This window comes from Galeopterus variegatus, unplaced genomic scaffold (assembly GCF_000696425.1).
Source record: "Galeopterus variegatus unplaced genomic scaffold, G_variegatus-3.0.2 Scaffold1318, whole genome shotgun sequence".
Classification (NCBI taxonomy): domain Eukaryota; kingdom Metazoa; phylum Chordata; class Mammalia; order Dermoptera; family Cynocephalidae; genus Galeopterus; species Galeopterus variegatus.
In genome coordinates, this window is record NW_007727429.1 from 69,594 (window position 1) to 87,687 (window position 18,094).

General features: G+C 40.3%; 1 protein-coding gene across 1 annotated transcript in view; it reads right to left on the bottom strand.

Moving 5' to 3' along the window:
• SLC9A9 (solute carrier family 9, subfamily A (NHE9, cation proton antiporter 9), member 9) overlaps window positions 1-18,094 on the bottom strand; it is a 295,459-nt gene that overhangs the window by 6,005 nt on the left and 271,360 nt on the right. The window contains exons 8-9 of the mRNA XM_008576256.1: window positions 15,903-16,008; window positions 3,580-3,600 (exon numbers count right to left, since the gene is read on the bottom strand). Of these exons, the coding sequence (XP_008574478.1) occupies window positions 3,580-3,600; window positions 15,903-16,008 (127 nt within the window). The remainder of the gene's footprint in view (window positions 1-3,579; window positions 3,601-15,902; window positions 16,009-18,094) is intronic.

Genomic DNA, 18,094 nt, shown 5'->3' on the forward strand with positions numbered 1-18,094 from the left:
AAAAGGCTCTGCAGAGGCTGGTCCCGCCCCTTTCTCACCTCCCCAGGACTCTTTGGCCTTATCTGCTGCCATGCCCCCCCCCCCATGTGACCCCACCACCAACACCAAGCACGTTCCACCGCATGGCCCGTGCACTTCCAGGTCCCACTGATTGCAAAGCTCTTCTCCAGATATCTACATGGCTCCCTCCTTCCTAAAGATATCTGTTCAGATGCTGCATGATCAGACAGACCTTTTCTACCCACTCTGTCAAAGTTATCCCCTTTCATCATTCTCTACTCACATACTCTGCTTTGTTTTTTTCCACATTATTTACTACTACCTGACATTTCATATATTTATGTGTTTATTTCCTGCCTTCCTGCACTGCTGTGCAAACTCATTGAGGGCAGAGGGGTTTTTTAAAAGGATATTTTCCCCAGTCACTCTATTGGTTCCATCCTTGTGTCCGTTAGAATGCTAACAGGCAATACTCCTGCTAAACACTTTTTAAGTTTTGTGGATATGAACATGTCATATAAACAACAAACAGTGAAGAGTGCATGTATATGACCAGCGGCTGGTGTTGTAATTAAAATTAAACAACAAAGTTAATTCGACCCTTGGTATTATTAGCATACATAGTCATAATTCTATAGCTTGGTAATTAATTAAATAACACAAATTACTGTAATTAGTATGACTTTTACAAGCCAGAATACATTTCAGAAATGTCTCATCTAAATAAATCTATTATCTATAAAATTCTCTGCCACAGAAACAGATTCAAAGTTGACAGTTTTCTACCTTATAAATGTTCATTTTAATTGTCATTATGTTTTAGATACCTGTGCCTGCTAGAACTAGTTGTGCTGCTGTTATGTGGGGCCCTAGACAATTCTCTTAAATGCCCTGGATCTCAGATGTTCATGTGTGACAAAAAAGGGGGACTGCACGCTCTTAGTGGCAGTCATCAATCTAGGGTCTCATCTCCAGACTGACTGTTTTTCACCGGCTCTGTGATGCTGGTACTGGGGCTCCACAAACCACATTTTCCTTTGTCAGTGCTCTTGGGCTCATATTTGAAGCACCAGAGGGAAACTAGAATGCAGGAGGATAAAAAAGGATTTACAGTTAAAAAAAATTTTTTTTATTATTATTTTTTTTTATTTTGTCAATATACAATGTAGTTAGTTATTGTGTCCCATCACCGAAACCTCCCTCCCTCCTCCCTCTCCCCCCTCCCACCCAGATGTGTCCCCTCCATTTTCTTGTTGTAAGAACTTCAAAAGTGAACTTGAACCGTTAGATCGAAACAAGTGGCTTGGGTATAGAAATATGTCAGGCCTAGCACTATTGAAAAGGCTTAGCCCAGACATGAACGCATGTCTTCTGATTCCAAAGCCCACGATCTTTCCAAGGTACACGAGCTCTCCTACAGTGGCATGTGATACTTGAGTGTGATACTTCCCCACCATATGGATCATTCAGGGTCAAAGATCTTCTACCAGAGCTGTTGTAGAAAGGACTCTTTTTTAAAAAAATAGAAGTTTCCATGGGTCTGTCATTTTCCTATACATTATTTCATTAATCCACTAGGATTAACAACTCTATTTAGTCTTTTTTTTTTTTTAAGTTCAGAACAAAGACATAATAGTGGTTCCAAATGAAACCTGTATGTAGACATTTGAATAAAGACAACCCAATTTTCTCAATAAGTAAACATAAGATAAACTTAGAGACTTTTAAATATTCTTTCAATTTTAGACAGGGAACTCTTCTAAAGTAACATTTTAAAACATATCATTATCATACCTTCTACTAATAAAAACTTAATTTTTTTCAAATAAGCTATGAGGTTCAAGTCTTCTCTGTGTAGAAAAGGATGTTTCTAAGTCTGTAGACCCCAAACTTTCAGGTCAAAGGACATCGACAGCCGTGAATTCTGATGTCTGTGCCCATGCAGCAGAGGCAGCTCATCCTGAGGAAGCCACTTCCCTTCTTCTTCTCTCTTGCTGCCCTTCCTCGGCCCGCTGCCTGGCCTGGCTTGTTGCTCTCAGGCTGTGCCTAATCTATAGCTTGTATCACTGTCCTCCCCACACATTAGAAGCCACTTGACCCAGCTGAAAGCTCAACAATGGTCCAAGAATCTGCATTCAGAACTCTACCCAGTGCCCCCCAAATGTTAATATACATCAAATCATCAAATCGCCCGAGGATCTTGTTAAAACGTGGATTTTGCTTTAGTAGTTTTGGAATAAAGCCCACAATTCCTCATTTTTATGCTATCAGGGATATCCATGATGCTGGTCCTTGGACCACACTTTGAGATCAAGTCTCTGACCAACAGTCTGGCGCTAAGTATCAACTCACCCTTGCTATAGCTTGGACTTGACTTCATGTGGGCCTAAAAAGAGATTTTGCCTTATTTTTGACCCTTTAGCATCTTGAGACAGTTAGAAGACAGCTCCAAAGGTGCAACACAAGTTTTGTTACTTTTCTCTTGGCTTATAAATGTCTTTTGCTAACTTTAAAAGATGTTTTAAAATAATGTTTTTGTGGGGTTTTTTTTCTGTTTTTCTTTCTGTCTTTCCAGAATTGACATGGTCCTATGAGGTAAGTTTAGTTTTAGGGATCAATGATCATCAAGGACATTTGAGGGGTTTAAAAATGTATTCTTTGTTTTAATATTATTCTCTTTTAATTGCAGCAATACTAGAAGATAAAACTACTTACATGGAATAAAATTGATGATACATTTTCCCTTCAAATAGTTCAATAAATTTTCCTCCTCCAAAAGAAAGAAAAAAAGAAAAAAGAGGGAAAGCAAACAAATCACATTTTTGGATCACATTATAAAATTGTCATATCTTTTGGTGACAGTATTATAAGATTGGAAATTAACAAGAAAGCATAGCTAAATAAATGTATCCACTGGAGATTTTAAAATGTATTCTTCTCAATAAAATTGAAGTTGAAGATGAAATCAAACTTGAAATTTTAGCTTATTTAGAAAGAAATGACAATAAGTATATACTACATTCCCTATCAAAACCAATGGGATAAAAACCAAATAGTTATTTAGAGAAAAATTTATAGCCTTACATGCATTTTATTGGGGGGGGGAAAGATTGGAAATAAATGGACTGCTTAGCTCAAGAAGCTGGATGAGAGACATAAAAATGGACCCAAAGTAAGTAGAATAAAAAAAAAGGAAAATGAAAAAGTAGCCAAAGAGAACACACAAAAAACTAGACTTGGTCGCTTAAATTAAGAACTGTAAAGTAACAATGTGGACCATGCCTCTTAGGCCCTAGGGCCTCTTGGGTCTTCATCGTTTCCAGGCTGCTACTCCTGGGCTGTGGTGCAGACATGAAATGGGAGGTGTTGACCAATGGTTCACCCTTCTAAGACTCAATTTTCTCATTTGGATAGCATCCACCTGTCTCACAGATCTGAGTATAAAGCAATACAATGAATATTCATTAACATGCTTTACAAACTAAACACTAATAAATATAAGGTTTTGCTATAATTACTAGAAGTAGATGGAAGGAAGAAGGCATGGACAGAAGGAATAACTTGTAGATGCTCATTGCAGGAATAACACAGTGACAACACCTCCAATTAAACAAGTCGCTGGAAGATAAAATAGTACATGCTTTGCCCAGCCTATACCTTGAATCGTTGTATGTTGCCTTCTCTTCCCCTTTAACTCCTGCATCAGGAAATGTGCTTCTTACTCCCAGCAATCCAAACTTAGACGATTCCACTAATACTACAGGTAAGGAGGCAGACTCATGAGTTACTCAAGTATCTGCTATTCCTCCACTCAATTGCTGTTTATCTGCTGAGGTCCTATAATGAGCAAAGCATTGGTCATGTGCATGGGGAACACAAGAGTGAGTAAACCCAGTCCTAGGCCTCGAGCAGCTCGATGTCTCCTAACAGAGATAACACATACACAAGACATCTGACACTAGGTAGAATGTAGTGGGCGACAAGAAAATAGGAGTCTTGAAAGGGAAAGATATCCTGATGGCTGGAGAAGGTGTAAGATGGATGAGGAAAATGCTCCTAAAGGATGCAGAGGCATTTGGGTCTTGAAAGATGAGAAAAATTGGGGGATGCATGTTCAGGGGCAGGGAATTCAATATGACTAAAGGGAGAGAGATAGGAGACTGTGGGGCATGTTTGAGAAATACGTACTTTACCAGCACACTTCGGATTTTAATCCATTATAGATAGGGAATAAATATACAGTGGATTAATCAATTACAGTCTTTCTAAATACAAAATTTAGTAAGAGAAACAACAAATAAACTACGGTTAATTGCGAAACTGATTATAAGTGCTAAAGTATTTATCTTACATGTTTTATTAGTTCTGGTATTCATAAAAGTTAAAAATACAAAGCAATTTGCATGTATATCCTCTGCTGGTAAAACCTTTCTTCATTTTCTTTCTCAGCAAAAATAAAATCTGATCATTCTGTTTCCATCTCTGCTGGAAAAACAAGCAGCATTAAATGCAACCACTATGTTGAACATTTAAGATCTTGGACTCAAGTTGTACGAGTGGTATTTATGGGGTCCCATGGCAATGATGAATAGAACTGAGTACATACCTCTGGGTGTGTGTGGAGTTGAGCATACTCAAAAATATCTGGGACCTAAAATAAATAGGGACTCTGAAAGAAAACAGGAAGTGGCCTACAGAAAATAGTAAGTGTATCTGAATTGTGTTTGTGCACAAGATTGCCTTTCAGTGTGTGCACAGTATGATTCCAGCATGGGCAAGATCCCCAAAGGGCTGGCTGCAGGACATGTTCATGCAATTTTGAATAAGAACTAGAACCAACACTTTTGACACTAGCTAAAAGAACAGCTTGAAAAAACCAAAAAGAGGCACAAAGCTCAAGTTAATTGGTAAGCAAAGAAATTAAGGAAACAGCATGAGGCGGTCTATAATTTGGGGGGGAAATAATGATTCTATTGACAAGTAAATTTTTTCCAAAGAGATCAACTTTCAGAGGACAATTAACTCCTTTTGATTAGCAGAATACCGTTTATACTGTTCTCCATGATTCTTACTTCTCGACCCTCTCAGGGAGTATAGTGCTACTAAATATTGTCTATGTTGTCTATTTACTTGCTGACATGATCAAGGTTCGGCACGTGGTTGTAAATTATGGAAGAGAAAATGTACACCACTGGGAGTCAGGAGGCCTAGTGTGTATCTGCTCATAGTTCAGACACTTAACTTGTTGGATAGCTTGTGCAGTTCAAACGTATTGCCTAGTCCCTTGTTTTCTCCTCAGTGAATTAAGGAAGGCAGTCTGCAACAGTGGTCTTCAGACTGGGTATATAAGATGACCCACTAAAGGGTGGAAGAAAATATAAAAACTTTATAATTTCATTTGGCATTTTTGTGTATTCCAAAGTAATATAATTACCCATGTGGTCAAAAAATAAATAAACAGGCATATGTTGCATGATGAGCCTATTTTATTTTATTTTTTGATAATAAGGGTCAAAAAAACTCTGGCAAACATTGCTCTAGATGATCTGTAAGCATCTTCCAATTTTAAATGTCAGTGATATGAATTGTTCAGTTTTGACATTGTTTCATGGTCTGCATATATGGATTTGAAGAATTTCCTGAGGCCCCACAGCTTCACGCTGACTTTCTGTCAATCAGATTACCCAGGTCTCCCTTTCTATCTTGATCTCAAGGGCTGGGTTTACCACCTTCCTCTTTGTATTGCCCCCAACCTGTAACAGTGTCTGGCAGACATCAGGTGCTCAAATGCAGGTTTCTCGGGCCGGCCCAGTGGCGCACTGCTACAGTGCACCGCTTGGGAGCACGGTGGCGCTCCCGCCAAGGGTTCGGATCCCACATACAGACCGGTTCCCGCTCACTGGCTGAGCGAGGTGCGGACGCAGCACCGAGGGTTGCGATCCTGTTGCCGGTCCCGGTCCGGTACGGGCACGACACTGAGGGTTGCGATCCGTTGCCGGACACGAAAAAAGACAAAAAGGAAAAAAAAAAAAAATCAAATGCAGGTTTCTCAAAAGAGTGAATCTCCATTTCAAGACATGTTTATCTGTTTTGAAAAGAGAACAGGGGGAGATTGGGTTTTGATTCTCACATACAAATAGATGTTTATATGGATTTATTAGTGGCAGGGCCCATTTTCTTCTAATATTTAAATTTTCTTATAAAAAACTATTGTCACCTATAATCTCTGCCACTGATAACTCTTTATTCCATAGTTCTTTTCTCATTAAAAGTTGATGAAGCCTTCAGACGTGGAAATGAAAAAATAAACCTTGACATTAAATGCAGACTTGAAGGGTTTCTAAGACTGGAGAATATTGCATTTTTGGACAGGAAATATTGATTATATCATCAGAACACAGAAAGAGAATAAGAAAGAAAAAAAAAAAACGTGTCTTGCTTTCAGATGGTGCTCTGAGGGCTTTTAAGGTTGATGGGTTATTTTTTCATGCTACATTTTTGTTTATTTTTGATCTAGTAAAAAGAGACATTTCTGACAAGTTTCCTATCACCACTGAAAGTGAACCTAGAACTGAGAAGTCAAAGATTTAACAAAAAGGAAAACTCCTTCAGGGAACATGAAAGAATCCAAGTTTCTAAAGAGTACAATCACTGTCCAATTTACCACATTTGGCAACTCTATGGTTGGTAGATTAATCATGAATCTGTGGAATAAAGGAGAACAAACAGAAAACAGCATGAATCTATGTTCTTTTTTTTTTTCCTTTTTGTCTTTTTTCGTGACCGGCAACGGATCACAACCCTCACTGTCACACCCGTACCGGACCGGGACCGGCAACGGGATCGCAACCCTCGGTGTTGCGCCCGCACCTCGCTCAGCCAGTGAGCGGCCGGTCTGTATGTGGGATCCGAACCCTCGGCGGGAGCGCCGCTGCGCTTCCCAAGCAGCGCACTGTAGCAGTGCGCCACCGGGCTGGCCCATGAATCTATGTTCTTATATCTGGTTTCTCCAATGCAGAGTATAGACATGTGTTTAAGCATTACTTCATGTCTCTGTTGCAAGGTACATAAATTTTCATTTAAAACAAAAATCCCTTAAGTAATTTCTTCATAATGCAGTAGTGAGTACTTATGCAAATTAACTTGAGGTCTGGAGAAGAAAAATCCTTTATCTCTTAGATCCCTGGCATTTGGCCTCAAATTCTGGTTTTCCTCAGGCTTATCCCCTTTGCCCTTGTCTCTTTTCAGGTTGCATTTCCATGGAGTGAGCTGCACGTTTACACCTATGTCGCCTAACTCTCTAATCAGCAGGTTCAGTTGCCCCTGTACCTGTCCATATAGCTGTTCCACACTTGGGCAGAGTCCTGAAGTTTCTCAAATGAACTGACTACTGTGTCTCCCTTTCTACTGCATGAGCTCATTCACTCGTATTCCCCATGTGGTGAAGTGAACCATTGATTCAGTTGATGTAGGCACCTGGGAATTATCTTTGACTCCTTTTTCTACTTCACCTGTATGTTAAATATTCGTGCCATCTTCTTACAATTTTCTATATGCTTGTGCAGATTATGGGTTCTTGAGAAAGAAAGAATTGTTTCTTTTTTCATATGCCTCCAGGCACCATGAGATGTTACATGACTGCAAACACTCACAGTGAAGAAAGCGGGGGTAAATTTGTCCACTACTTTAGTTAGATGTGCAGGTGCTTCGAATATTGAAATGAGCTGTTGGGTTGAAGAAGGTGCAGGTGTGAGTTAATGAGTTCTTATTAGAGGAAATGAACTTTACACCTGTGTTTATTGACATGGCATCATTGCACATTTGCCCTTGGTTCCGTATGCTGGTTACCTAATCCCCTGGAGAACTTTGGGTGCCTATTTCTGCAGCTGAAATGCCTAATATTTTTGAGCCTTCAGGTTTTGTTTTTGGCTTAGAAAACACTCCCTGCACCTCATTTGTTGGCAAATTGTTGGTTACGTTGGATTCACTCGGTCCTGTTGATACGAAAGCAAGAGCAGTTATAAGCTAAGAAATGTTGGCTAATGACATGTACTTAGGAGCTGAAACTGGCCAGATTTATTTTGAGAAACAATTCGAATGAATGCCCTCCTGGTGATTTGTTTTATTTACCGAGCTGCAGAAATATATTTCCCATGCGGCCATGCAATGCATCAGTGGTAAGCCAAATGGAACACACTCACCTCTCAGCTACAAGCCTTTGAAGAGTTTCAAAACAATTTTTGCCAAATTGAGAGATGATGGAGATAAGAGGTAATGAGCCAACTTATTTGCACAGATCAGGTGAAATCTCAGCATGTGCAGTAACAGTCATTTCATCTGGAATTCTTTCCTCCTAGTCTGTTTTCAGGAAGACCTTCCCAAGTTCCTTTTCCTGACTGCTTAAGCTACAGAAGCCTTTCAATAACTGACCTGACAAATAAGCCGGACCTGAGCTTCTGAGTGTCAGCTTTCCTTTATCATGACAAGGTAATAAGGCCCCTGTGATTTGAGATCAACAGAGCAGGCTTGGCTGATGGCACTGAGATGTTCTAACCATATGTGCTGTGCTTGATGGGTGTGGGGGGTGCTTTTCTCTTCCAGACATCTTGGTCAATTACTTAGTGAATGGGTCAGAGCTTGATTTGTTTGTACCCTTCTACATTTTAAATATTTTTCAAAGTCTTTTTCTTTACTCTCTAGAATCAGACTACAAAGCCAAACAGCATTTTTAGTAATCAGAACTCTTTTTTTCCCCTCCATATTTCTACATGTTTATTTTCTTAAAAATTATTGTAAGCTGATAAATAGGGGGTGCATTGTTTAACTCTTGTATGAGAAAATGAGGTATGCCAGGGGCCCCTTCCCCTCCTTTGCCTCCAATAAACATAAAATATGCCTCAGGAATCTAAAAATGGAGCTGCCATTGTTACAGCCCTGCCTGGGAGCGGGGAAATCATGACACGTGGTGACAATGTTGCCATTAGAAATCTTACTCTTTGGGTGTTTAATGACAGTCCGTGAAAGTTTGCTTCTGGCAAAAACCTGACCCCCAAAGTCTCAGCTGGGAAACAGGTTATGAAAATGAATTTTCAAACAACCTGTCCAACTGTGCTTTTTGGTTATCGTTTTAAACTGAAAAGCAGCTTCTATGACAGGATTCAATTTCATTAGAGATTATGCTATAAATAATACTGCTGAATTATTTTCAATATTCAAGTTGGAATAATGGCTCAGTAACCTAATGACATTTAGAAAATAGGCCTCTGCACATGGAAAATTCTACCTGATCAGAAATTAGGTAGGCATGTGTACCAGGTACCTCATGGAGAGAAAACCTAAGAGTCGTGTATTCACTCCAAAGCCACATTCTGTATGTGTACAATGTCTTTCCATTACAAAATAATAAAATCCTTTTACCTTAGCAATGAGGATAATGGAGATACCAATTATTAGGATGACTTATTCCAATCCCTCAGCAAATTAGCTGAAGAGCCAGAAACCAGAGACACATCCCTCGGTGGCTGATTTCCTAAGTAGGGCAAACACATCCAGATATATTCTCTTCTGTCGATGCTCTCCTGGCTTGTGAGGAGTCGCCGAAGTCCATTTCTACGTACCACTCTCATTCTCTAGAAAGATTTCTCACCTGCATTTTATATTCTGCCCAGTCCCCAAATAAAAATTTCCCCAAACTGCACTTGTATATTTCCAATAGCAAAGAATCAGACTTCTGGGTAACAGAAATGCCAACCTTCATTTGCATGTCTAAAAGCCACTTGTTCCATAAAACCAAGTTCTTCTTTGTAACTATTGAACGTTTGCAGGTGCAGTTTCCAAGAGACTGAGATGAGGCGGCTGCAAATGTGGCCCTTGAAGTAAAAGATGATCAAAATAAATCAGATGATCATCATCAAATTAGTAACATCTAGAAGTGAAAGCAGGCGATGTGGTAATGAGCAAGCCCCCCACACTGAAGTGTTCATAACGAATCTGATAAGTAGCTGAATTGAAAAGGATAATGAACACTACAAAGCTGGATTCTTTTTGTTTGTCCATCAGTGCGCACCTGGCATACGATGGGCTCAAGTATTCCGGCCTGGAGCCTGCACATCTTTGAGCCTCTCTTCTCTTATGGTGTCATCAAGTTATGCAGTTTCTTTTGTTGAAATACCCCATGTATTATTCCTTTTCTTGTACCATCTAGGTTACTTTGTTTGCAAGCAATAAAAATGGACTCTGGCTACCGTAATCAGAAAGGAATTTATTGGAAGGAAGTGTGATTGCTCTCAGAAAAGAGGCACAAAGGTGGCTTCAGACATCTGGTGACACGAATAAATAGACAGTCTCAACAGAGCTCTGCTATTGGAAAGTACAGGTGCCAATAGTTACATAGCCTCCTGCCTCCCTCCTAAAGTTTTACATCTTGGGAAAAGAGTGTCTGGTCCACCTAGCTTCAGAGGTCCTCATTCTCTTTGGCAGGGGAGCATGAGACACTTTGATTAACAAGATGTTATCCAATGGAGGGGGTAGTTCCCTGAGAAATATCAGGATACTATCACCAGTGAAAGTGAGAATGAATGGGGCTGAGCAGCCCACACCAACACACGCCTGCCCCCTTCCTCTAGACTGGGCTCTTCTCTTCATGTTTACGTCTTTATTTTTTTAACGTAGTTGGAGAAATAAAATTACAGATTAATGAAATTCATGATATATCCTTTACTTGATGTATGGCTCTGCTGTGGAATATCCTGACCAGTGGTTATGTAGAATCTGCAGGAATATTATCAGGCACAGTGCACATACCATCTTATAAAGCAATCTAAAATTCAGATTTTGGAAAATTTTCCTTTTGTTGGGCTAAAATAATTTATTCCGTTGCTCAAAAGATACTTATTGAGTGCCTGGAGTGCTTCAGCCACTCTGTTGCTGCTGATAAAGCCCTTATGGACCTAATAGTCTAGTATAACTTTGTCCCATGAATTTTAATTCTATATATCACCTCTAGCTCTATATTGCAGAACTATGGAGAATAAATCAAATAGTGTAGTGAAATCTAGATGCACATATACAAACAATAACCAGTTAGAAACTATAATGGAAGAAGTTCCCATTTGTTATAGCACCCCCAAATATAAAGTAGCTAAAAAGATTGTTAAGAAGAAATCTGTAGGTCTAATGTGAAGACAACTAAAAAAATTTACTGAGGACCATAAAATATGACTCAAATAAATGGAGAGACATAACACATTCCTGGGTGGAAAGACTCAACATTATAAAAATATCACTTCACAAATGAATCTCAAAGTTTAATGTACCCCCAACCATAATCCCAAAGTTATTTTCAAGTCCATCTGGAATACTAGATGTATGAGTACAGCAAAAGAGAATTTGAAAATGGGGAAGGGGAGTGGCAGATTGATCTACTAGATATCAGAACAAACCATAAAACTGAGATAACTCAAATAGTGAATAACAAAAGCCCAGTGGAACAGAAAGCCCAGAATATACACACATCTATATGAGGGTACTTCAAAAAGTTCATGGAAAAATTGAATTAGGTGATAATACAAATCCTTCCATGAACTTTTTTTTTTCCTTTTTGTCTTTTTTACTGACCGGTAATGGGATCACAACCGTCGGTGTTGCGCCCGCACCACGCTCAGCCAGTGAGCGGGAACTGTTCTCCACATGGGATCCGAACCCTCGGCGGGAGCGCCGCTGCACTCCCAAGCGGCACACTCTGCAGTGTGCAACCAGGCTAGCCCCTTCCATGAACTTTTTGAAGAGCCCTGATATGAACATACACACACAGACATTTTAAATTCATAAGTAAAGGTTGATGGGTGTTAGGATGGATGGCTTACCACTTGGGAAGAAATCAAATCCCTACTCTACCCCGCACCTCATATCAAAACAAACTCCAGTTGAATTCCAACGCAAAAATAAAACCAGACAACTTTTAATAGAAGGTACACTTTATCGTTAAGAAACACTTAGGCTTTCTAAGAAGGAGATTAAATTAACCACATAAAACTTGAAAATGTCTATATAACCCCTTTTCCTTAACCCAACAAACAAAACAGAACATATTTAAAAGGAACAAGTATAAATCGAAGAATATTTATGGCCTGTATGACAGTCAAAAAGTTAATTTTCTTAACAGAGAAAGAACCACTAAACTACAATGTGACAATGATAAACATTTCAATAGGAAGAGGGACAAAGGGCATAAACAGGTAGTTCGCCAAAGGAGAGACACGAAGAGTCAATGACATGTCATTAAAATGCTTTCCCTCGTAAAAATATAATAAAGGTAAACCACAAGGAGATGGAACTTTATTAACAACTTAACAGAGACTAATAAGATTTAGGGTCGTGGAGATGTGAGTGAATGAGCACTCCTTTCCATTGTTGGGGGAAGTATGAAGGATACGAATTTTCTAGAGAACGATTTGAACAAATTTCTCCAAAACCTTAAAATTTTAGCCCTCTTCTTAACCCAGAAATTTTATTTTTAGGCATATGTATAAATAAAAATCTATACATTTAGTTATAAAGATTATCATTGCAATAACATTAAGAACATTAAAAAATGTAAACAATCAAAAGGTTGGTAGAACAAATTATGGTAAGTTCCTATGACAGTATTTAATGTTGTGAAAAATATTCACTGTAAATTGTTGGGTGAAAAAAGCAAACTACTTAAAAATAAGAAAAATATAATTACATATAGCATATATACATGCATGTGTATATTTAAGGGTATATGTTTAATTAAGTATCTCTCTCTCTATTTATATGTATATGTATATATAAATAATTAGATGAACACAGCCAAATATTAACAGTAGTTATTAATAGGCAGTAAGAATATAGTGATTGTAATATTATTTCCTTCTGTGAACTACATTTTCTAAATTTTCTATGAGGAGTATGTATCACCTTGGTTTTAAGAAAAAAATGAAAAATATATATTTAAAAACAGAGGTACTTTGTTTAAAGTAGAAGAAATCCTTTTCTTCAAATGAAATCTTAGGTGAAAATCTAATTCATGGAACCAATAAAGGTGTAAAGTCTAGAGCCCAGTCTAGTTGGTGAATGTCCCTGAGGGCTCGCTTTGAAATGTCAGGCTCTGGAAATTCTGCTGAGAAACCACTGCATGTTGACAGCGTCCCTAGGACCTGCATGATGTGTTGTTAGTGAAAACGTACAAGACCCATGATTGCTGTTACCTCTATAGTTTGTAAACTAATAGCTCATTCTATGTAGTTCATTGTATTTGTTGTTGTGTATTCATTCACTAAGCATTTTCAAAAAAAAATTGTAGATCGTAGCTTTGCATCATATTAGTTTACCTATGAAAAGAGATTTAATCATTACATTGAAATGACCTTAGGGAATTATAATTTGAGAACACACCCTCAGATTTTATTGAATGTTGATAATGAGAAATGACTGCATGTAGAATGGATCTCCATCTTCCCTAAAATTATTGTTACACACCTTGTTCATTCTGGTGTTCAACGGCCCTTGTTTAAGGATGCGTGTGATAAATTCCCCTAAAATTTTAGTACCAAAAAAAGGTTTGTCCATTTTTATAAATATGTATGAACTCCTTTTACAATGCTGTATTATTCCTATATAACTCATCACATTTCCCTTTTGACTTTGGCTGCCAGAAAGCTCAGAACTGTATTTATTGGCAAACCACAGCAACAAACAGCTGCCTAATTTTGTAAAAAAACTCTGTCTCAAAGCACTTGAGTGTTTACCCTCAACTAAATGGTCCCATGATATGCATGGCTCATGTTATGAGTTATCTGAAATCCAATTTGAAAATAGGCAAGGATTAAATAATAAACAAACAAACACATAAATAACTGAAAGCTAAGCAGGATTGGTCTTTGGCAATAGAAAATGTTCACCCTAGAGTCTGGTTCATATCAAATGCCTGTTAGGCACGTTGCCTAAATCTGGAGTGCTACTCTGGAGTGAGTCATCCCCTGGGAGTGGCTGAGGACCATGCAGCACCATCCATCCCAGGCTACTGGCTTATAAGAGGTGGTCTGTGTGGCATTCAGAAAGGCTATCAGGATGGAAAGTGTGGTAAAAGAGCAAGGTGCTGATGAACTAGCAATTTATAGAGTTCCCCATGGACAATAACCTTTAAAATAGTTAATAGAACAAGATCTTGCTAAAATGGACCAGAAAATAGACAATTTTCACACACGTAGTAATTCTTGAGCAATGGTGTATGTTTATTATCATGTTTTTGCAAAGTCATATTTATTCTTATTGTTAGCATACTTAGATAATTTTACATTAAGTGCTGAATTGGGTACAGAATGTGGAGGAAAGGAAACCAAATTTTTTTGAATATCTCTGGAGTAAATGGTTTAGCTCCATGATTTCATTGAAGGGACATAATTATTCTTTGGAACGCATAAGCTTTTCAGCGACCTCCTTAATAACATGACAATGCACTAACATAACAGACTTTCTGTTGGAATAATTTGGATACAAGGGCCCAGTAGGGCAAAATCTGGCAATGTAATCTTGACTATAGTGTCATAAAAGCTGGCAGGTGGCTTTCTGTATCAGTGACAGACACCTTTGGAGCCTGTGGGAATAGCTCAGCCTGTGTGGCTGTGCAGTGAGTTGGGCCAGCTGATTAGAGAGAAGGGTCATCATCACTAAAGGACCTGCTGTGGCATTCACAGGAGAGCCAGACCAGCCAAGAAGCAAGAGGGCCAGGCAGCTCCTGGGGCCCCAACTATCTTCCTTCCTACTCTTGGAGGTCTGCCTGGTACTCTGCAGATGGGGTTTCATCCAAGGTAGAGGTACTTGGTGCCCAAGAGCCCAGGCCCTGGAATCGAATTTCCTAGTTGTAAATCCCAACTCTACTACTTACTGTTGGCTGAGAAAAGTGGGGATAGTCTCTTACTTTGAATCTTTCTGTAAATTAATGAGATCATCTGTGAAAGGAAGCTAGCCAGCACCTGGCTCCTGATATACCCTGAGTATACGTTGACATTTACTACTATTTATTATTCAGACTGAAAGCATCACCTATTGAAATGCAAATATGCAGGGAAACACACCTTGTTACCAGCTAACATCTTAGGAGGGACTCTCACTGCTTGCATGTCGGTTAAGGTGTTCTGAGAAGAAAGGCACTCAGATTGAAACCTGGGAGAAGCGGGGAACTAGGTCCAAGGAGAGAAGTAGCTTTGACATTTTGCTCAGAGCTGCAGCGATTTTTCTACATGGAAAAGCACCCAGTTGTCGCAGCCACCCTAGCGCAAACCCTTACAGAGAGGCAATCCAACTGCTGGATCCAGCTTGCAGGGTGGCAGCCATTGGGGCCTTAGAAGTCCCCTCTCTACCAACTGTCCCATTTCACAGAACTCTCTGTGCAGACTTTCTGTGGTGAGTGGCATTGAACTCTAGAGCCACCACATTGGCTATTGTTTTCGGACTTGCCATGGGGCCAGTGCAGCAACGTGAACACACATGTGTGTAGACATGCATGCTCTTGAGAGGCTGCTCACTGGAGCCTGCTGTTTGCAGCCAGGGGAATGCCACCACTGTCCTCTCCAGGCAGTGTGCATTTGTAAAGTCATCCATCACCACTACAAACCAGACATTTCAACAACCCTCCTGTCAAGCAAGGAGAGGAAAGGAAAGTGTTTTGGAGACCTTCTGCTAAGCTATTTGTACAAAATGGATGAAATAGTATTATTCCTTCTCCCCAGGGTACCCAGGAGAGGCTGGTTCTGACACAAACCGCTCACATTCACTATTTAGGAGAGACTTCATCTCACCTCCAGCTGGGTCAGGCTGGTCCACCTGACACACGCACGCACATGCACACCAGCCCACTGCCCAGCACGAGCACTGACCTGTTAGGCCAGCAGCCTCGGCAGACAGGAAGGCGCTCCAGGAGAGGAGGAAAAAGAGGCCTGTTTCCAGCATCGGGAACTCGCACAGCCTGGTAAATTTGGTCAAGTGATGAAGACGCGTTAAGGGAAACAACAATTGCTTTTACATCTAAATCCATTTCTTGGCTGAGAAACACTGATCTGGTTAGTGGTAGTTTTGGAGTAAAAGAACTGATCTTCAGATGTGACTGGAAGGTGGTAACTCTCATAGGACCTACTTTGAAAGCCAGTGTGAGCTCCATGCTTCGCTGAGGACTGAACACACCCATGAAAATTCAAACCTGTGTTCAAATAGAAAAGCTGTCTTACCAGGAGTATAAAATCGGGTAACGGTGGGTACAAAACCTCTTGCATAATTCGCCCCCAGCCCCTGGGGGGTGTCCCGCGGGAGAACTGTAGTGGCCAGGAGTGTGGCTGGGATAAGACGCGGCAGGCGCCTCAGCACCCGCAGACGCTGCTCCTGGGGAGTGCAGGCTGTGGCAGAAGCCCTGGAGAGTCCTCTCTCTGGGGAATGGAAATTGAATCAGGAGAAGCAGTTACATTTAGGGACAGGGAAGCTGCCCATGCCCTCTTGGTATAAAGAGAATGGAGGAGGAGGTATATCATTTCTAGGTCAAACAAGATGCCCTTTGGCAGGCAATGGCTCATTTTGGCAAGGATGACGCTTGGTCAATAGTCTATAAATTGCAAATAGACCAAAGGGACAGTGACCCGAGTTACACAGAGAATGCGTATGGGGAGATGATTAGGAGTATGTGATCCATGGAAAAGGTTACATTGCAGTCGTGTCCACATTGGGTACGAAATGCCCTGACAATTCAGAGATGTGGTCATGTTGCATGATTATGTGTTTAGAACAAAATCTAAAGAAGATTCCACACTGAAAGGTGTTTAGCAGGGGGGTAGGGAAGCAAAAGCATGACCTCTGGGGTGTTAGATCTGGTTACAACCCTTGGCCCTGTCAGTCAATGGCTGTGTGATTTTGGAGCAGTGTATTAGGCTCTCTGAGCCACATTTCTATTCTATGTGAATTGGCAATAAGAATGATGTCTGCTCCCCAGTGTGGAGGGAAAAGAAGAAGCATGTTAAGAGTGTTTTGTAAAATTTTAGGAAGCATACAATACGGAGAGGCGGAATAACATCACAGTTGGGAGTGTGGCCTCTGGAACCGACTCCACCTGGGTTCAAAGTCACCATATCCACTTGGATGCATCTCTTGAGCACTTTATTCCTTGGTTTTCCCATCCAAAAATGGGGATAATCATGCAACCTACCTTATGGGTACATAAACCAGTTGATACATATTAAATATTCAGAACAGCACCAGGCATGCAACAAGTAATTTTTTCTATTACTGTAATATGAATTAATCTTGTTGTAAATAATCTTTCCTGGAAATAGAATCAATAAGGATCTGGAAGCAGTTCTTTATCTGGAGTAAAAAATAGGCTGCCTTTAGACCCTTTTTCAACATCCCCTTTTGTTACGTGGGGAGAAGGCTTTGTTTCAGTGGGGGTTAATTCCTCTGAATTCCCTCCTCCAGCTTGTTTAGAGAGAAGCCTCAGGCCAGTTTAAACAGAATAACACTTGCCTAATGAGCATTCTTTTCTTTAACCACCTGAAGCCTCCACCAGAAAACAGTTTAGTTCTGGGTCAACCTTCCCAATCCAGAGCCCAGGAACCGACAACCTGGGATTTGCCTCAGTACGGACGAGGGATCGAGGTCACTGAGGTGGAGGGGACCACAGCAGGCACCTGCTTCCCTCACAGCCTGTGTTTGCAGAGCCTATTAAAAGCCATCGAGTGCTGCATGACTAATCATGCCACTGAGCCCCCTCTCCTCTGTTGCTGCACTCTTTCCTCCGATCTGATCGGATCTGATCCAACCTCACAGCAGATTTTTAATCTCCAGGAATTTTTTTCCTTCCCTTGTCAGCCTGTTTACTTATGTGTCCACAGCTTCCCTCATGTCAGGCAAGGAAGAGTTCTGATTGCAGCTTCACCCAGTGCAGGCTCCAGAGCCCAAAAGCCTGGGTGTGAATCCTGGTCCTGAAATGTCCTAGTTTTATGGCCTTAGCCAAGTTAATGAACCTGTATGTGTCTGAGTTTCTTCAGCTGTAAGATGGGGGTAATACCAGTATCTACCTTCCATG